General features: G+C 36.4%; 2 protein-coding genes and 1 pseudogene across 2 annotated transcripts; 2 read left to right on the top strand and 1 right to left on the bottom strand.

Annotated features, from left to right (window-relative positions):
- The first annotated feature begins 2,362 nt into the window (after positions 1 to 2,362).
- LOC121800655 lies at positions 2,363 to 3,201 on the top strand (annotated as a pseudogene).
- Positions 3,202 to 9,842: 6,641 nt separating this feature from the next.
- LOC121798573 (gibberellin receptor GID1C-like) lies at positions 9,843 to 12,419 on the top strand. Its single transcript, XM_042197648.1, is given in 3 exon segments — positions 9,843 to 10,285; positions 10,862 to 11,848; positions 11,850 to 12,419. Coding segments are annotated over 3 exon segments (1,086 nt in total). The 5' UTR covers positions 9,843 to 10,246; the 3' UTR covers positions 11,910 to 12,419.
- Positions 12,420 to 14,253: 1,834 nt separating this feature from the next.
- On the bottom strand, positions 14,254 to 16,853 carry LOC121798571 (pentatricopeptide repeat-containing protein At2g30780-like). The gene is made up of 2 exons (XM_042197647.1): positions 16,340 to 16,853; positions 14,254 to 15,590 (listed from the first exon to the last, which is right to left on the bottom strand). The coding sequence occupies exons 1-2, from the start codon at positions 16,742 to 16,744 to the stop codon at positions 14,451 to 14,453; spliced, it is 1,545 nt and encodes a 514-aa protein (XP_042053581.1). The 5' UTR covers positions 16,745 to 16,853; the 3' UTR covers positions 14,254 to 14,450.
- Positions 16,854 to 16,950: the final 97 nt, after the last annotated feature.

Genomic DNA, 16,950 nt, shown 5'->3' with positions numbered 1-16,950 from the left:
AAACTTGAAAATTCAATGCAAAGAGACCAAGATCATTATACATAAAAGTTAGATTTTTTTTCCATCATTTTTGGTGCGTATTTTTGAAAATGTCTCACCTATTTAGAAAAAAATGTCCTGTAAATATACCTTGGCTATTGGAATAGCGACATGACAAATGAAATTGCAGGTTGATTACTCAAAAGTACACATTAATTACTTAATGATGTTTAATTTTGATTGACAAGTTTTTTATGAATAATTTATCCTAAAAATGAAACGTGAGTACTATATATAGAGTAATTATCCAATTAATGAGATATTTTTGGATAAACTCTTCAAGCAACGAGAAAAAATCGATCATTTACTATATTATATCAGGTGTAGTTGTGTTTTTTAAGACATAAAAAGAAGGCTGTGAGTTTTTAAAAGATTGATGCTGTGAATGTCACTGATTAGTCATCTTGAGCCATAATAAAGGTGTTTTAAATGTTTTCTTGTTAATTGTTTGTTTAATGCACTTAACAACCCTCTTACACAATAGTAAATGATTTTTTTGAACAAGACTTCTTCTTTGGAGGACATTATATATCGTCGTCTCATTCTCACGTGACCAATCGCTCTCGATGCAGTCATGCAGATGATGTTCAACATTGTTCATCATTTCTTTTTCTATTAGAAAATTATTCTTTTCTACTTTTCTAGTAGTATTAAGTGTGAATCATTAAAGAGGTAGTATTATATTTTTTGGACTAAAAATATTTCCATTCAAATCTATCTGTAAGATAGTGGTACTATAAAACTTTTGATTAAAAAAATTATAATTTGTGCGGTGCTTCCTTTTGCCAATTGAGTTGTTGTACTGGTAGATGGGTACCACTTGTCCAAATTGGCTTTGCGTTACCTTTTAGCATTATACCCTAACATCTCTAAAAAAATAAACAACATTTAAACCGGCACATATTTTAATGATAATAAAGATATAATAAAAAAGTAACTGAAGTATTGTTAGCAGAGAATGAAACCACTTTATTAAAGAGAAAATTTAGAATTGATCTATTTTAAGGAGCATTCCAAAATAGCAGATTAATATAGTCTATTTTTAAAGGATAGAGGAAATATAAATGATGATCATCAACATATTAATTCAAATTATTTGATCGATCAAGTTCTATAAGAAAAATTATATTGACCCGACAATTTTAAACACAAACATGTATGAAGTTAATGAGTTTGGGTCTGTATTGAGACGACCAATAAGAATCCAACAATTTTGTATTGGGTCAGGTTAAGTTCGAATTACCCACTAAGAATTAAAATTATTATAATAAATTATTTTTAAAATATTATATGTGAATTTAATTATTTAGATCAATATCGTTATAAAACGTGAATCAAGTCATAACATGTTTTAATTGTGTAATACTACATCTGTCATTTAAAAATAACATGTATTTCTATTTTAATCAGTCTATTAAAATTATGCAAATCCAATGTAGGAACTTTTACAAATCATTTTATTTATAACTTTACCATTAGAGTTAACAACTACTCTTATGAATTGGTGAATTCACTATCCACTAACACTATATAAATAGACACTACTCCTTTATAATCTACAAACACTATTTCTCTTCTTCTTTTTTTCCTTTTTCTCCCTTACTAGTAAAACTTTAGATATCTACTTCATTAATATAATAAACTTACCTAATTATGATATTTAATTATATGTGTACAGTGTAAATAATGTTATAAGTAGGCACCTTTAAAAAATGTTACAAGTAGGAAATTTGAGAAATATTACATAGTACTGTTTTGTATTTGTGTTTTTTTCTAGGAGAGAAAGGGCTCAAACTGTTCTAAGATTGATAAGTTAAAGGAACCAAAGTTCAGTACAAACAAATTATAAAGGCTTATTCATTTTCACAAGTATTAAAAAAATTTATTAAGAAAATATATTAAAAAGACTTCCTAATATGCACATAGTATTTAATTTGATGAGGAATTAATGTGATTGAGTTAATAAGGATATAAATATAGATATATTTGTAAGTGAGTAAGAAAATTTGTTTTTATACTAGCATATGAAAACAAGTTATATACTTTGGGATACTAAAACAAAACAAGCTTATATAATTGGGACAAAAAAAATTGGGACGAAAAAAATATTTGTTCCAAATGTGTGAAGACAAATGATGTACTCTCTCCGATCTAAAAAAAAATAAAGACATTTGGGACGACATGAGAATTAATGCATAATTGGTAAAGTAAGAGAGATAATAAGAAAGATAGTTACAATATTTTTAGGAGTCGTTTGGTTACTTAGATGGTTTCAACCAGATTAAATAAATCATGTCATGGCAGATCGGTGTTTTGGGCCTAGATGGGTTATGAAACCCACCATTTGGTTAATAGAAGTCAATGTAGGAAAATAAACTCATGTGACGTTTGGTTGCCATTTTTTAATTGAGTTAAGCCGCCTAAATGACACGTATGCTCTTCACTTACTAGACATAATCAAATATATTTCCAACTCCTGAAGCACCGGATTGGAGGGATGAGGCCATCACCACCGGATCGCTGAAGCACGTCGACCTCAACACCAGATCCAACGGCTGGGCGTCGCCTCCAGGGGACCTATTCTCCGTCCGCAGCCCGAATTACCTGACGAAGAAGGGCAAGAACCCCGCCGGCGAGTGGCTGATGAATCCGGCCGGCGTCGACTGGATCAGATCCAGCGGCAAACTCGATCACGTCCTGGCGCGGCCGGACAACCGCGTGATGAACGCGCTGCGCGCCTCGAGGTGCTAGAAATCGTGGAAGACGTTCGTCATCGCGATCAATCTCCAAGTCCCCGGGCGCGAGCATCACTCGGCGGTTTTCTACTTTTCTAGCAAGGTCTACGAGCCGATTGGGTCGAATTCGCTTCTGTATCAGTTCATCAACGGCTCCGACGCCGTCCGCAGCAGTCGATTTAAGATTGTGAATAAAATCGTGAAAGATCCGTGGATTGTGAAAACGACGGTGGGGAATTACTCGGCGTGTTTGTTAGGGAAGGCGTTGAATTGCTACTACCACCGCGGACCTAATTATTTGGAAATCGATGTTGATATCGGTAGCTCCGCCATCGCCTCCGCGATTTTGAAGTTGGCGTTGGGTTGCGTGACGGCAGTGACAGTGGATATGGGGTTTCTGGTTGACACACAAATCGAGGCCATCTAACTCAATCTGAAGGTGTTGGGTTAGATTCGAAACTGGGTAAAATTTGATGAACAGTGCGGGCCTCAGTTCTGAAACACGGGCTTTACAAAGCTACACTTTGACAACCAAACACTTAGTTTCACTAAGTTACCAATCCTTACCTTGATGAAACAAAGCAACCAAACGACTTCTTAGTGGATAGTGAGACTTATATGATTATTAGAGTTTAATGGTGGGTCTCAGTGTTATACGTTGTAAACAAATTGATGTATATGAGTGATGAGTTTAATAGAACTTTCTATAAATAAAAATGGTATAATTTTATATAAGGATAAAAAAGGAAAATATCCATATTTTTATGGAACAGATGGTACTTAGTATTATTTAGTATTATTTGTAGGGGGAGAATAGAATTGTACTGTGATACTATAAATAAGGAAAAAAAAGAAAATCCCATTCTGTACTCGTATTCAATGAACACTTCAAATTAATATAGTTAGAATATGTATCTTCGGGTAATTTTGTTTTGATTTATATAGTTAAGAGTTAAGACTTGCTGTGTTGGTTAGATTAAATAGTTGTGAGAGAGTATGTGATAGCTTAAGATGAGTTTTATCTAGAATAAAATTAATATTGAATTAGATATTATTATTTGGTTGATAAGATTAATTATATTTACTAAGGTTAATGAAAATTATAAAGTTAATTTTAATAAATTATGAAATAAATTATAAATTAATTAAAATAATTTAAAATTTATTAGATCTTATGAATGTAAATTATGTGACAAATCAGTTTATATTTTAATTGATGACGGCAACTAAGAGAGAGAAGAGAGGGGTGGGAGTAATTAATCAGAGGATTAGTGGTGCGATGAATTGTTTGCCTTAAATACAGAAAATGCCACCATTGATATGGGCTTGACACGAGACTTGTTGGCTGAGATTAATTTGGATTGCAACAACCGAATACTATTAGTGAGTTGGTGAGACTCAATGTAGCCTATATTATATATAGCATAATATGCTAAACCGAACATCTATGAGTACACTTTGTTGCTCGCAAGGGTTGACGCATAGCGTCTCTATATTTAAAAATTCAAATTTGAAATTTGGAAATTTGTTTTTGAGTTACATACAGACTTTTCTACACCAAATGACAAAACACACAGCGTACACTTACTTATCAACAACACAATTCCATTTCAAGGGACCAACTTTAATAAGAGTAAACGAAAACTCAAAAAGTAACAACGCTGGGGAAATCTGCTTAGGCCATCCACAAAACTGTCACTATACCGTCCTTTAAAATACTATTTGCGGGCCCCACTGTACTTTTTTACTCCATCCCTTAACTGAGGGACGGAACCTGCAATGCTCCGTCCCTTAACCGTCTCTTAAATTACTATTCATTCAATTTCATTTTTTTTATTTTTTTTTTCAACAAATTCAATTAATAAAAAACACACTTTAAAAATAAAATACCATTACAACATAAAATTCGTAAAAAAAACAAAGATAAAAATCCTAAAAAAATTAAAACTACATAATTTAATTTCCTCCGCCAAAGTTTTCCCAAATGTGCTCAATTAGATCCTCTTAGAGTTGGGCGTAGGCGCTAGAGTCGCGTGTCCTTGTCCGAATAGACAACCGTTCTTGTATAGACGGATGCGCTCCACTTCGCGGCGGACTACTTGCGGTTGAGCTTCCGGGGGATTCGGGGTAGAACCAATTTCCCGCCTCGGGTCCTTCGTCTTGGACAATCATGTTGTGCAAGATTATGCACGTATACATGATGTCGACCTTGCTCTCCATGAACCACGAACGAGCCGGGGCTTTGATGATGCTGAAGCGCGCTTGAAGAACCCCGAATGCCCTCTCCACATCTTTGCGAGCAGCTTCCTGCTTCTGTGCAAAAAGAGCCTGCTTTGGGTTCACAGGCCTGCTGCACGTCTTCACGAAGGTTGGCCATTTCGGGTAGATGCCGTCGGCGAGATAGTACCCTATTTTATAAAGGCGGTTGTTGGCGACGAAATTGATGGCCAACGCTTTACCACCCAAAACTTCGATGAAGAGGTCGGATTGGTGGAGCACGTTTACGTAGTTGTTCGACTTGGGGACCCCGAAGTACGCGTGCCAGATCCATAGGCAGTAGTCGGCAACGGCCTCGAGTATAACGGTTGGGTGGGTGCCTTTGTGGCCGCTCATGTAGGACCCCCTCCACGCCGTCGGACAATTCTTCCATTGCCAGTGCATGCAATCGACGCTGCCAAGCATCCGGGGAACCCGTGCACTTGTTCGTGCAGGTCGAGCAGGAACTGACAATCTGTCGTGCTTGGATTCCGGAGAAATTCGTCGGTGAAGGCCGCCCGGACGCCTTTGTAGAATTGGAGCAAGCACATTCGCCAAGTGTTGTCTCCAATGTGGAGGTATTCGTCGAACACGTCGGCCGGCTGACCAGTCGCAAGCTGACGGATTGTTGCAGTACATTTCTGCAGCGTCGTGTGGCTGGGACGACCGATCGCGTCGAACCCTTCCTGGAAGAACTATTCGTGAGCTGCCAAAGTGTTCGCGATGTGGAGAAATAGCGGTTTCCCCATGCGGAAACGGCGACGAAAGTATGTATCTCTCCAAACCGGGTTATCACAGAAGTAGTCGCGTACTAACCTTGCGGCGGCTTCCTCCCGGTTACGATAAATGTACGTCCGAGAGCGTCGTTGGGGAAGCGCGACTTCTTCCGCCTCCCGACGTCGATCTTCTTCAAGTGATTGTTCCATCATTTGACGCATTTGCTCAAAAGGATCCATTAGTTTGATTAAATTTGGGAGAAGAAAAACAGAGTTGGTTTGAGATGAAAATTGGAGTGGAAATAGAGAGGAACAGATGTGTGTTTGTGTGTGAAATGAGTATGAAATATGAGTATTTATAGAGTAAAAAAATATAAAAAAAATAAAAAAAAATGAAAAACGGCTATAAAATGGTAACATTACCGTTTGGATTTTTCAATTTTTTTTATATTTTAATTCGAATTTTTAAAAAAATGAATTATTGCCTCAGCGTGACGAATCTCACTCGCGGGCCAGCGAGTGGGAGTCACGCATGGCCTGGGAGCTCGCCATGTCGCCTCGGCGCGTGGCGAGACGTCGCGTTACGCGTCTTGCAGGGACGGCACTCGGGACGGGATGGCGACGGGCTGGGGACAAGACGGGGCGCCGCAACGCGTCGCGCCGCCGTCTCGTCACTCCGTGACGGAACGCGGGACACCCGCGTAACGCGTTGCGGGTGCCCTTAAACTATTAAAAATGTGAAGTAAATTAAACATGATTTTATTGTGTCAAATACAAATTAACGTTATGGTTTCAACTGATTTAACTGAAACTCCAATATCAGTCAAATCTTAAGCTTTTGGAAACAAATGTTCATTAATAAAGCCGCCAATTCCACCTCTCCTTGAGACCTAGTCATTATATTGACATGCTAAAGCCTAATCAAGTTGGACTAACTTAACGTGTAATAGAATTTTATACTTCCTGTTCTATACGTTTAGATTTCGGACTAACTTAATGAACTAATTGAAAAGTACTCCATCCGTCCCCGAATAAGAGTCGGTAATTTCCTTTTTGGGCCCTCCCCCATTAAGAGTCACTCTTTATTTTTACCATAAATGGTAGTAGGTCCCACATTCCACTAACTCACTTCATTCACATTTTATTATAAAATCAATATAAAAAAAGTGGGTCTCACATTCCACTAACTTTTTCAACCAACTTTTCTTTACATTTCTTAAAACTCGTGCCCGGTCAAACAACGACTCCTATTAGGGGACGGAGGGAGTAACATATGTATTCTTCATTTTAAGGATTTTATATTTACAATATACTATAAACATATACGGAAATTAAAATTTAATTATGTTACAAGCATAAACACAAATATGATTAAGTAGTATAAGTACATTTTAAGAGTGTGATATTAGATAAAAATAGCATTTCAGAATTTTAACAAATAAGAATAAGTTAAGATAGAATACTAACATATTAAAGTATAATTTTTAATATAATTTATGGTTGTAAAATTTAAATAAAATACAAACAAATTTTAATACATTTAAAATTTTTGAATACTAGTATTTCTTATAGTAGTAGTAGTAAATTTTAATTTATCGATTCGTTTATTATATTAATTGGATAGTTTGTTTCATTATATTTTTTTATGTAGTTATTTACTTTTAAATAAACTATAGAAAATAATGAAGAAACATAAAAAATAGTTAGAGTATTCGCAATAAGACTCCAAAAATAAGCTTTAACCAATTTTCTTTTGTCACATTACCATTTTCTTATTCAACTACAACACCAGTCAACTCCAAAATCAGCCTCAACTTATTCTACCAATTTTTAATTCTATTCTTTTAATTTTCAAAGAAAAAAAATTTCCCTCCGTCTCGCCACAAGTGATAGATTTCTTTTGGGCAGATGATTAAGAAAACAACATACATTGATTTAAAGTAGAGAGAATAAAATATGACATAGTAAAAAATAAGAGATATAAAGAGAGAATAAAGTAAAGTAGAGAGAATAAAATATGGCATAGTAAAAAATAAGAGATATAAAGAGAGAATAAAGTAAGAGAAATGAAATAAAATAAGAGAGTTGAAGTTTTATTTTTTGTTAAAAAAAGAAATTGATCACTTGTGATGGGACAACCCAAAATTGAAAGTTGATAACTTGTAGTGGGACTGAGGGAGTAAGATAGACGAGTCCAACTTTAATTTTTGTTGACGTTATTTTTCATCTTTTGATATTGAATCTGAAAATCTAATGATTCAAATTTTAGTTTGTAGTAGTTTGCAGGAGATATATAATATCATACTCTTAAAATGAGATGAGAGATTCATTTTTTGTTTTCTTGTGAGAGATAAATGGGATGAGAGAAGAGATTGGAGTGAAAAGTTGATAAATGATGTGAAAATAGGATAATGAAGTGAAAATAGTGTAAAAAAATTTAATTTTCAACCGAAAACGCTACAATAGTGTCAATCAAACGCCCATCAGTACACCCTAGCTGATCGGCGCTTTCTATAGCAAGGGTGGACAGTTATGGTATCCACTATGGGGGCGGCGCGCCGGCCGCCCCCTTCCCGCCGCTGCCCCGCCGGATTATAGTAGGGAGGACGTCCGCCCCGAGACGGACAAAATTTCCGGGGCGGAAGAGGCTTCGGCGTGTTTTGTGCGAGGATGCGCCGGTCCCCGATCGCCGCGCCTATAGGCGCGCCGGCCACCCCCTGCGTTTTTTTTCCCGACATTTTTAGGGTTTTAGAGGGAGATTGGAGAAGGAAGAAGGAAGAAGGAAACAATTTCGAATTTTGTGTAATTAAAATGAAAATTGGTTATAAAATTTCGGGTCTATTGGAAGTGTCCGTTTTATAGTGGCGGAAGCCTTTTTTTTTTAGCGCGGACAAAAAAACTGGGGCTGTGGACAAAAAAGGGGACGGGGCTATTGGGGACGTCCGCATTATAGTGGATACTCTTAGACGAGTTTATCATCTAAACCCGAGCAATAGCGTCTATAAATCTGGCGATCACTTGGGTCGAATATATTTGGGCGGTATTTGATAAAAGAAGGAACATCATTTTTGGTCCACGAACTTTGCCAAAGTATAATTTTAGGTCCGTGAACTTTGAAAATATCATTTTAGGTCCGTGAACTTTGAGTTAGTATCATTTGAGATACTTTTTATTTTTTTGGACGAAAATAACCTCAATACCTTAAAATATATATATTTTTAATAAATCTATCATATATTCATATTTTTTTATAAATATCTTTACAATATATTTTTGACAAATTTTCTAAATATAATTTGACCTTAAATATTATCACATAATTTTGTGACATGCAAGTAAAATTGCTTCTTCAATTTTTTATATTAATTTTTTTTAAAAATTGAATAAAGAACTTTCTTTAATAATAAAAAATTGAATAAAGATCTTTTTATAAATATCTTTGCAATATATTTTTGACAAATTTTCTAAATATAATTTGACCTTCAATATTAACATTTAATTTTGTGACATGCAAGAAAAGATCTTTATTCAATTTTTTATTATTAAAGAAAAGTTCTTTATTCAATTTAAAAAAAATAATATAAAAAATTGAAGAAGCAATTTTACTTGCATGTCACAAAATTAAGTGATAATATTTAAGGTCAAATTATATTTAGAAAATTTGTCAAAAATATACTGTAAAGATATTTATAAAAAATTATGAGTATATGATAAATTTATTAAAAATATATACACTTTAAGGTATTGAGGGTATTTTCGTTAAAAAAAACTTGAAAATAGTAAAAAGTACCTCAAATGATACTAACTCAAAGTTCACGGACCTAAAATGATATTTTCAACGTTCACAGATTTAAAATAATACTTTGAAAAAGTTCGTGGACCAAAAATGAGGTTTCTATCGTGATAAAATTAAAAAAACATCTGCATCTCAAAATAAAAACTGACGGACATCTGCATCTCAAAATAAAAACTGACGGATTAGAATTATTGAAAACGGAAAATGAAAAATGACCACAACTTTTGGCGGGGCCTACCTAAACAGTTTAATTTTGCGCCACCTTCCCCCAACCCATTTCTCAATTTGTCGTCTCCTTCGTCGTTCTATTCCCTTTGACTCTCTCTCTACAATACTTCTCCATTTCTCTCTCTTATCTATTACTCCATGTAACTCCACGCGCCACCTTCATTGCTTTATCTACCATTTTGCATTATAGTAATATACACACTAAGATTATTTTTTTAATTTCCCCCTCTCTCTCCCCTCTCTTTCTTGATCTTTTCCACTTCTGTTGAGTTGGATAACTGAACTCCTCCCTGCAATATTTTGCGATTCTCTCTCTAATTGTTCTAAATCAGAATCCCGAAAGAAATAGGAAAAAGCGTTTTCAGCCATCGCTAAAAGGGAGAGGACAATTTTTTGGGTGAGAACAGAAATACAAATTTTTCTAGAGAGATCATTGTGTGTGGAGCTGCCAAATATTGAGCCTCCGGCGTTGAATTATGGCGGGCAGTAATGAAGTAAATGTCAGTGAATCGAAGGTAACCAGACGTGTTTGCTTGTTTTAAACATAATTTTATGTTTTTCCAGTATCGGATTTCTGGTTTGAAATTAGGGTATCATGCGGTTTGTTGGCTCGTGGATTTTCTCCGTGTTTCTGTGAATTTTTGTGGTTAAAATTGGGGTTTCCTATTGTTTGTTGTGGAAGAGTTTATTTTGCGGATAAAAAGTGAGATTTGAGGTTGGAAAATTGAATCTTGATCTTTTATCCACGATTTCCCCCCTTCTCTTTACCCTTGATTCTCGCCTTTGTTGTTTGTTTTGCTTTGACTACTGACTTACCTAGGCCGATATCATGATTGTGCTGTTTGGGTTAATTTAGGTTGTTTCTCGACTTTTCATTTCTTTTTATGGATATATATGCTTGAAATTTCCCTTTTCTTTTCAGCATTTTCCTTTATGGTTGATTGGTTGAATCTGTTGAGGATAATCACTTGGGAATGTTTGTGTATTTTTGATCAATTATCAATCCGAAGCCCCAGTTTGACTTGAGTCAGTAATGGATAAAGGAAACTTCTAGTGAACTGAAAATTAAAACTTTGGTGCTATTTTTTCAGAGAGTGGTTCCCCTGCATACATGGATCCTCATATCCAACTTCAAACTTGCATATAACATGCTCAGGCGGCCTGATGGCACGTTCAACCGTGATTTGAACGAGTTTCTTGACCGGAAAGTGACTGCTAATTCTGTCCCTGTTGATGGGGTGTACTCATTCGACACTTTGGATCGTCCTACTGGCCTGCTCAACCGTGTTTATCTCCCTGCCCGTGACAACGAGCCTCAGTTGGGGATTGCAGAAGTGGAGAAGCCCTTGAGTGCCTCTGAAGTTGTACCTGTAATCCTATTTTTCCATGGTGGGAGCTTTGTCCATTCATCGGCCAACAGCGCTATCTATGACATATTCTGCCGCCGCCTTGTGCAAACCTGCAAGGCTGCAGTGGTATCTGTGAACTACCGGAGATCACCTGAGCATCGGTATCCCTGTGCTTATGATGATGGATGGACGGCTCTTAAATGGGTTAACTCGAGAGCGTGGCTTCGTAGTGGGAAGGAGAATGATCTCAAAGTTCATATATACCTAGCTGGAGATAGTTCTGGTGGCAATATCGCTCATCATGTTGCAGTGAGAGCTGCTAACGAGAACGTGGAGGTATTGGGAAACATTCTTCTCCATCCCTTGTTTGGAGGGGAGGAGAGGACCGAATCTGAGAAACGGTTGGATGGGAAATACTTTGTGAGGATTCAAGACAGAGATTGGTATTGGAGAGCCTATCTACCAGAAGGCGAAGATAGGGACCATCCCGCGTGCAATGTGTTTGGTCCTAGAAGTCAAACCCTTGAAGGCCTAAAGTTTCCAAAGAGTCTGGTTGTTGTGGCTGGATTGGATCTTGTTCAAGATTGGCAAATAGGTTATGTTGAAGGGCTCAAAAAATATGGTCATGAGGTGAAGCTCCTCTACCTTGAAAAGGCTACAATAGGGTTCTACTTCTTGCCAAACAACGAGCATTTCGAGTCCTTAATGGATGAGATGAAGAGCTTCATCCAATCCTAATTGTTTATACATAACTCCCCATCACAGGCAGCCATACATGACAGAAGCTTGACTCTTTTTCGTTTCTTACTCAGGGTCTCGGGTTTCGTGGTTTATCCCGGCCTCGTTTAGCGATTATGGTGTGTAGTAGTATGATTGTGTAGAAACTACTCTTTTTCCAGTTGCTGATAACTTGTGAATTTGTGGTGATGATCTGCACCTTGTTGGTGCCGGTTTATCTCCTTGCATTGATGCTGATTGCTCTCATCTCCTTGGTTGAAGAGGGTGTTCCACATCGGAAACTCAACTCACTTGTTCGCGGTGGGTGCTTGTAATGGCAGATGGTGGACAGAGGAGGTATTAGGGTTACTGGCCAGAGATGCTTGCCGTGGCCAGCCGGCCAACTGGCTCGGTTGAATGCTAATTAAGTACACATGGATTGGGAGTAATCCATGCTGCTGCTGTATCTGTATTTTCCACTTGTGCTCTACAAATATATAGAAATTTTGTGTTTATATGTAACAGTCTAAACATCCCTCTTATAGTATTATACTACTAATTTGAATGTGATGGTTTTTTTACATGGCGAGAGATTGCTATTTCATGAAAATTTCATTATTTTATTGTGCAGACTCTTCTACTCATCACACAAAATCTTGTACACCCAAATTTAGTGAATACTGATTAAAGTTTTTGGATTGTTTAAGGCTATGCAGAGACAATGCAATTCCTTGTATATCCAAAAGATGGAATTTTGAACTAGAAGCCTTTTCCTTCTCTTGTTTCCCTCCCACGGTTGCTTTTAGTATTTTGTCATGGCCTATGAAGATCATACAAGGGTTTAGTTAATCTTGAAAGACATACTATCTGAGGAGCAATCCGTATTTTATCGTACTTCTATAAATTAAAACGATCTAAAAATGACTTTTGTGTTTTGGTGGCAATACGATTCAACTATCACAAAACTGAAAATGTCGTGAAATCCTTCTAATAACGAAAACCATAAATAACACAAATATTAAATGAGATGCCATAAAAGGCAAAGCAATGATATCCCCTCATCCTCGGATCCTCGATATAATGTTATATTTTGTTAATCTAGTATGTTTGCAGCTAAGAGTCTCATTTTTTTTTTCATTTTAAACTTATTAAGAAGGAATTCAACAACATAAGTATCTTAGGTTTCTATGCATAATGCTTTCTCCCTAATCGTGTACCTCAGCTAATGAAATTTAATAAACCTTCATATTGTCATCATTTCAGAAAATAAGTAGTACTATGCTATTTCCTTATCTACTGGTCCTTCTCATTCATTATTTTCAGTCTACACTACAAAGTGTTAATTAGTGCATTCCTTTTTGTAGCAAAACTATGGACACAACAAAGTTTTTTTTTAGCTCAACAAAATGTTTCATTATATCTTATGAAATCTCAACCATAACTTGGCTTTATATATTATACGATTCCTAAAAAGGGACCACTTCACAAAAGAAAAGGAGAGAAACATTCATTTAGCTTAGTGGTTGGGATGGCTTTGTTGATTGTATTTTTATAACTATATGGTAAACAAAGTGAAAAAAAATAAATAAAAGATTGGTAGTTTTGTCTTGCAGCATCTCACAATGTCGTTATCTGGCTTCTTTTGATCATAATTTCAACACGTCACTTATAGAGAAAAATAAAGTGAACTAATTCACATTGATGACAGACGTTATCACATAGTTATTGTGTGTAAGCACAAAAGAGGCGAACCACACAAGAAAACAAGGTCGACTTCCATCTTGGATGATAATGGGTTCGTTCCGTATACGGAATTGGAATTATAATTTTATGGAATTGAATTTGAAGAAATTCAATTCCAAATCTTGTGTTTAATAAATAATGTAATTGATATGAAATTGAATTTGATGAAATTATATAGTGTGTGTGTTTCGTAATGTGTGTGTTACTGTGTGTGCAATGTGTGTATAGTGCATTTAGTGTGTGCGCGCGCACAATATATGTGTTGTGTGTGAAGGTGTTTAATTTGATAACTATTTGGAATTTCAATTCTTAATCTTTAATAAAGAATTCAAATTGTAGAATGGGGGAGGAAATGGAATCATATAGCTATGAAATTTCAGTTCTCTAATTTTGATATTGAATTCAAATTGTGAAATTGTGGAAGGAATTGGAATTGTACAGTTATGAAATTTCAATTCTCTACTTTCAATATATAATCCAAATTGTGGAATTGGGGGAAACTATAATTCAATTCCAAATCCAAATATTTTGCGGTACCAAACATTGGATTTGGAATTGAAGGCTTCAATTCCAACCCCGCAGCTAAATTTTTGGCAATTCAATACAATCTTTACAATAATGGGAAACAAAGTATAGCATATTACAGAAAAAACAAGTCAAAAAGCTAGCACTGGTAGAATGAAGCCAATAACTTTTATTTAGACCTCAATGTAATCCACATGTTTTTAGAATGCATTTAACAACCAGAACTCTAGCAGGTCAATACAAAGTTATATAGAAACTACAGAAAACTGATGAAATTCTTACTTCATCTCGGATAGCGTTCTGGCATTTGGACATGCTTGCTCAGGAATTATTGATGTACTTTGATCTATTCGACATAATCCAGTAAAACTGATGGACCACCATGTATTTCGTATCCATTTTTACACATTACTCCGATAATCTGCTCGAGCTTTCTTCGCTCACCCCATCTTTCATAGGCATGATATAGTATCCAGAACGTTTTCTTCGACAAGTGTATATTTACTTTATCCATTTCAGAAAGAACCCTCTCCATCTCAGAAAGGCGCATCTCCGAAGCGTACATTACCATTTTGCAGTGGTAGAGTGACCTACAGAGCCTCCAGCCTGCAATCTCAGCACGCTGCACAAACTCATCCAGTTTGTCCACTGCATTGTGCCTGAAGTAACTTGAAACGATGCATCTCATCACACTCGCTGCTACAACATGGATTTTATGCTCAAACGCCTCGTTTATTGATTTTTCCATCTGCTCCAATAAGTCCTCCTTTGCGTATAAGCAAATTAAGAGCACATTCATCCACGGACGATAGCCACTTTCCGGAATTTTGCTGAGAAGTGCCTCCACCCTCTGAACTCTATCAGCATTGGAGCTCCTACTGTAAGCATGAATCATGATTCTAATCAACTGTATTTCGTTAGCATCAACATGATCCCGCACCATCTTATATATTTCCTCCATCTTTTCCAGCTTACCAGCGAGTGCATACCCTCGAAGCATAAGCAGATGGATGTCTAAGTCAGGTGTGACAAACTGATCTTTCATAGTCAAGTAAGTCTTTTCCATTTCATCCCACATCCATGCAGTAATATAACCAGAAATTAACACCTTGTATGTATGGACAGTTGGGTTGATGTTTGAATCATTTAACTCCCTAAAAGTTGCTTCCATTTTGTCGACAAGCATCAGACGGCCAAATACTGAAATGAGTATGTTGTAAGTAATGATCGACGGATAACAGATGGAATCCCTCTTCAATTCACGAAACACCGACCGGCACTTCACATACTGACCCGATCTCATGTAAGCACTCATGAGAGCATTATATAAAGATGTTCCCTTCAGTTGTTTACTGTAGGCCTCTTTAAAAAGTTCAACTGCAACATCAATATTGTACATTCTACCAGCTATGATGATACCTTTTGAGTACTCCTCAATTGTCATTGGAGAAGCATAATCAAGTTGTTTCCTCCTCCACTCGAGAACCTGTGTAGATTCAACTGATTAATCTAGCTGTGTAACAACACATTCTGATCCATAAATTGGTTCACATGTTATTGAACAGAGGCCATACAGTCAAGCTCGAAACAAGAAAGTGCTATCAATTCACTCCTTAACAACAGTTGACAAAGCAACACATACATTTCACCTAATTATATCAGTGGTAAATAAATTGCAAAGAAATTGTGATTTATCACTAATTCACCAAACTAAACTGCAGCGTAAGGAATGTGAAACATTTTGCAGGGTACAAGAGTTCTTACATTCATCATGTATAATTCTACAAAGCTGGGTTCTGTGGTTTCCACGAGAGTCCTAACACCTTGTTCTCCATCTATAATCCCTTTTTATATTAGTATTAACTAAAGCAGTAGAAAAATAGAAAAAATAAAAATAGGTGTGCTACCTGCCTCTCTATTGAACACTCATCTACATAGAATTCCATTAGAATGTGAATGAACGAGTCGAACTAGAATATTAGCTCGGAAATCTCAGGATTGCAGCAGACCTAAACTGCTCAATGTGTTTCATTTCAACATTTTCAAGGATAAAACAAACACATAGGGCATTCATGTGATAATTGAACAGCATCTTATTTGCATTCGTGCAAAAACAACAATTCATGAACTACATTATACCCATCCATCTACCAAATTATGAACCCCGCCTCTAGGTTAAATTCATGCGCAAAATATGAAGCATAAAACAAAAAAAGAGTTAATAAAAAAACACACCATCATAGCCACAGATGGAACTCTGTCTAGCTGGTTCAAGAGCTCAAGGATCGCCGACCCATCGGCGTACCTTCGAAAGAGGGCGACACCCTTTTCTTCTAGAATCTTCTCGATTTTCTCCACATCTTTCTCGGCCAAAATCTCATCCCTCAATTCGGCAACCGTCTCTTTTAAGTCATTTTTCCAATTCACATCCGCACGCTTACAAATTAATTTATCTTGGAACAAAGACGCTAATAACCCGAAACCCGGTTCTTTCCCATCACTAGAAGGCGTTTGAGTTGTATTTTGACAAATAAAACGAATTGGGGCAGAGGGTTTAGCTATTCTCTCATGGTGGTAGAGAATGAAACGAGGTGTAGTCAAGCAAGTCCGAAATTCGGCAAGTTTGAATGCTCGTTTCATTGGAGATTAGCTGCTAAAGGAAGGAAATTTACGCATTTTTCATCCGGCTTCCCTCTCTGGATGTTAGGGTTTTTGATGGGGTTTGGGGAAAGTCCAGATCAATGGCGTGATTCAGATTCTTTCACGTTGTTACAGAAATCAAGAGAGAACAAAAAAATTGTTTTGGGTCAGCAAAGTTAGTTTTGGATTGGCCCAAAACTTCATAT

Source organism: Salvia splendens, chromosome 4 (genome assembly GCF_004379255.2).
Source record: "Salvia splendens isolate huo1 chromosome 4, SspV2, whole genome shotgun sequence".
Classification (NCBI taxonomy): domain Eukaryota; kingdom Viridiplantae; phylum Streptophyta; class Magnoliopsida; order Lamiales; family Lamiaceae; genus Salvia; species Salvia splendens.
Note: the sequence above shows the minus strand (reverse complement) of the source record. Positions and strands in the feature narration are given on the sequence as shown.

Bases quoted from the DNA above. Each gene is read 5' to 3' on its own strand.
- LOC121798571 (XM_042197647.1), bottom strand. From the start codon at position 16,744: ATGAAACGAGCATTCAAACTTGCCGAATTTCGGACTTGCTTGACTACA. The intron at 15,591-16,339 runs GTGTGTTTTTTT...GAATCTACACAG, and splicing joins TTCCATCTGTGGCTATGATG to GTTCTCGAGTGGAGGAGGAA.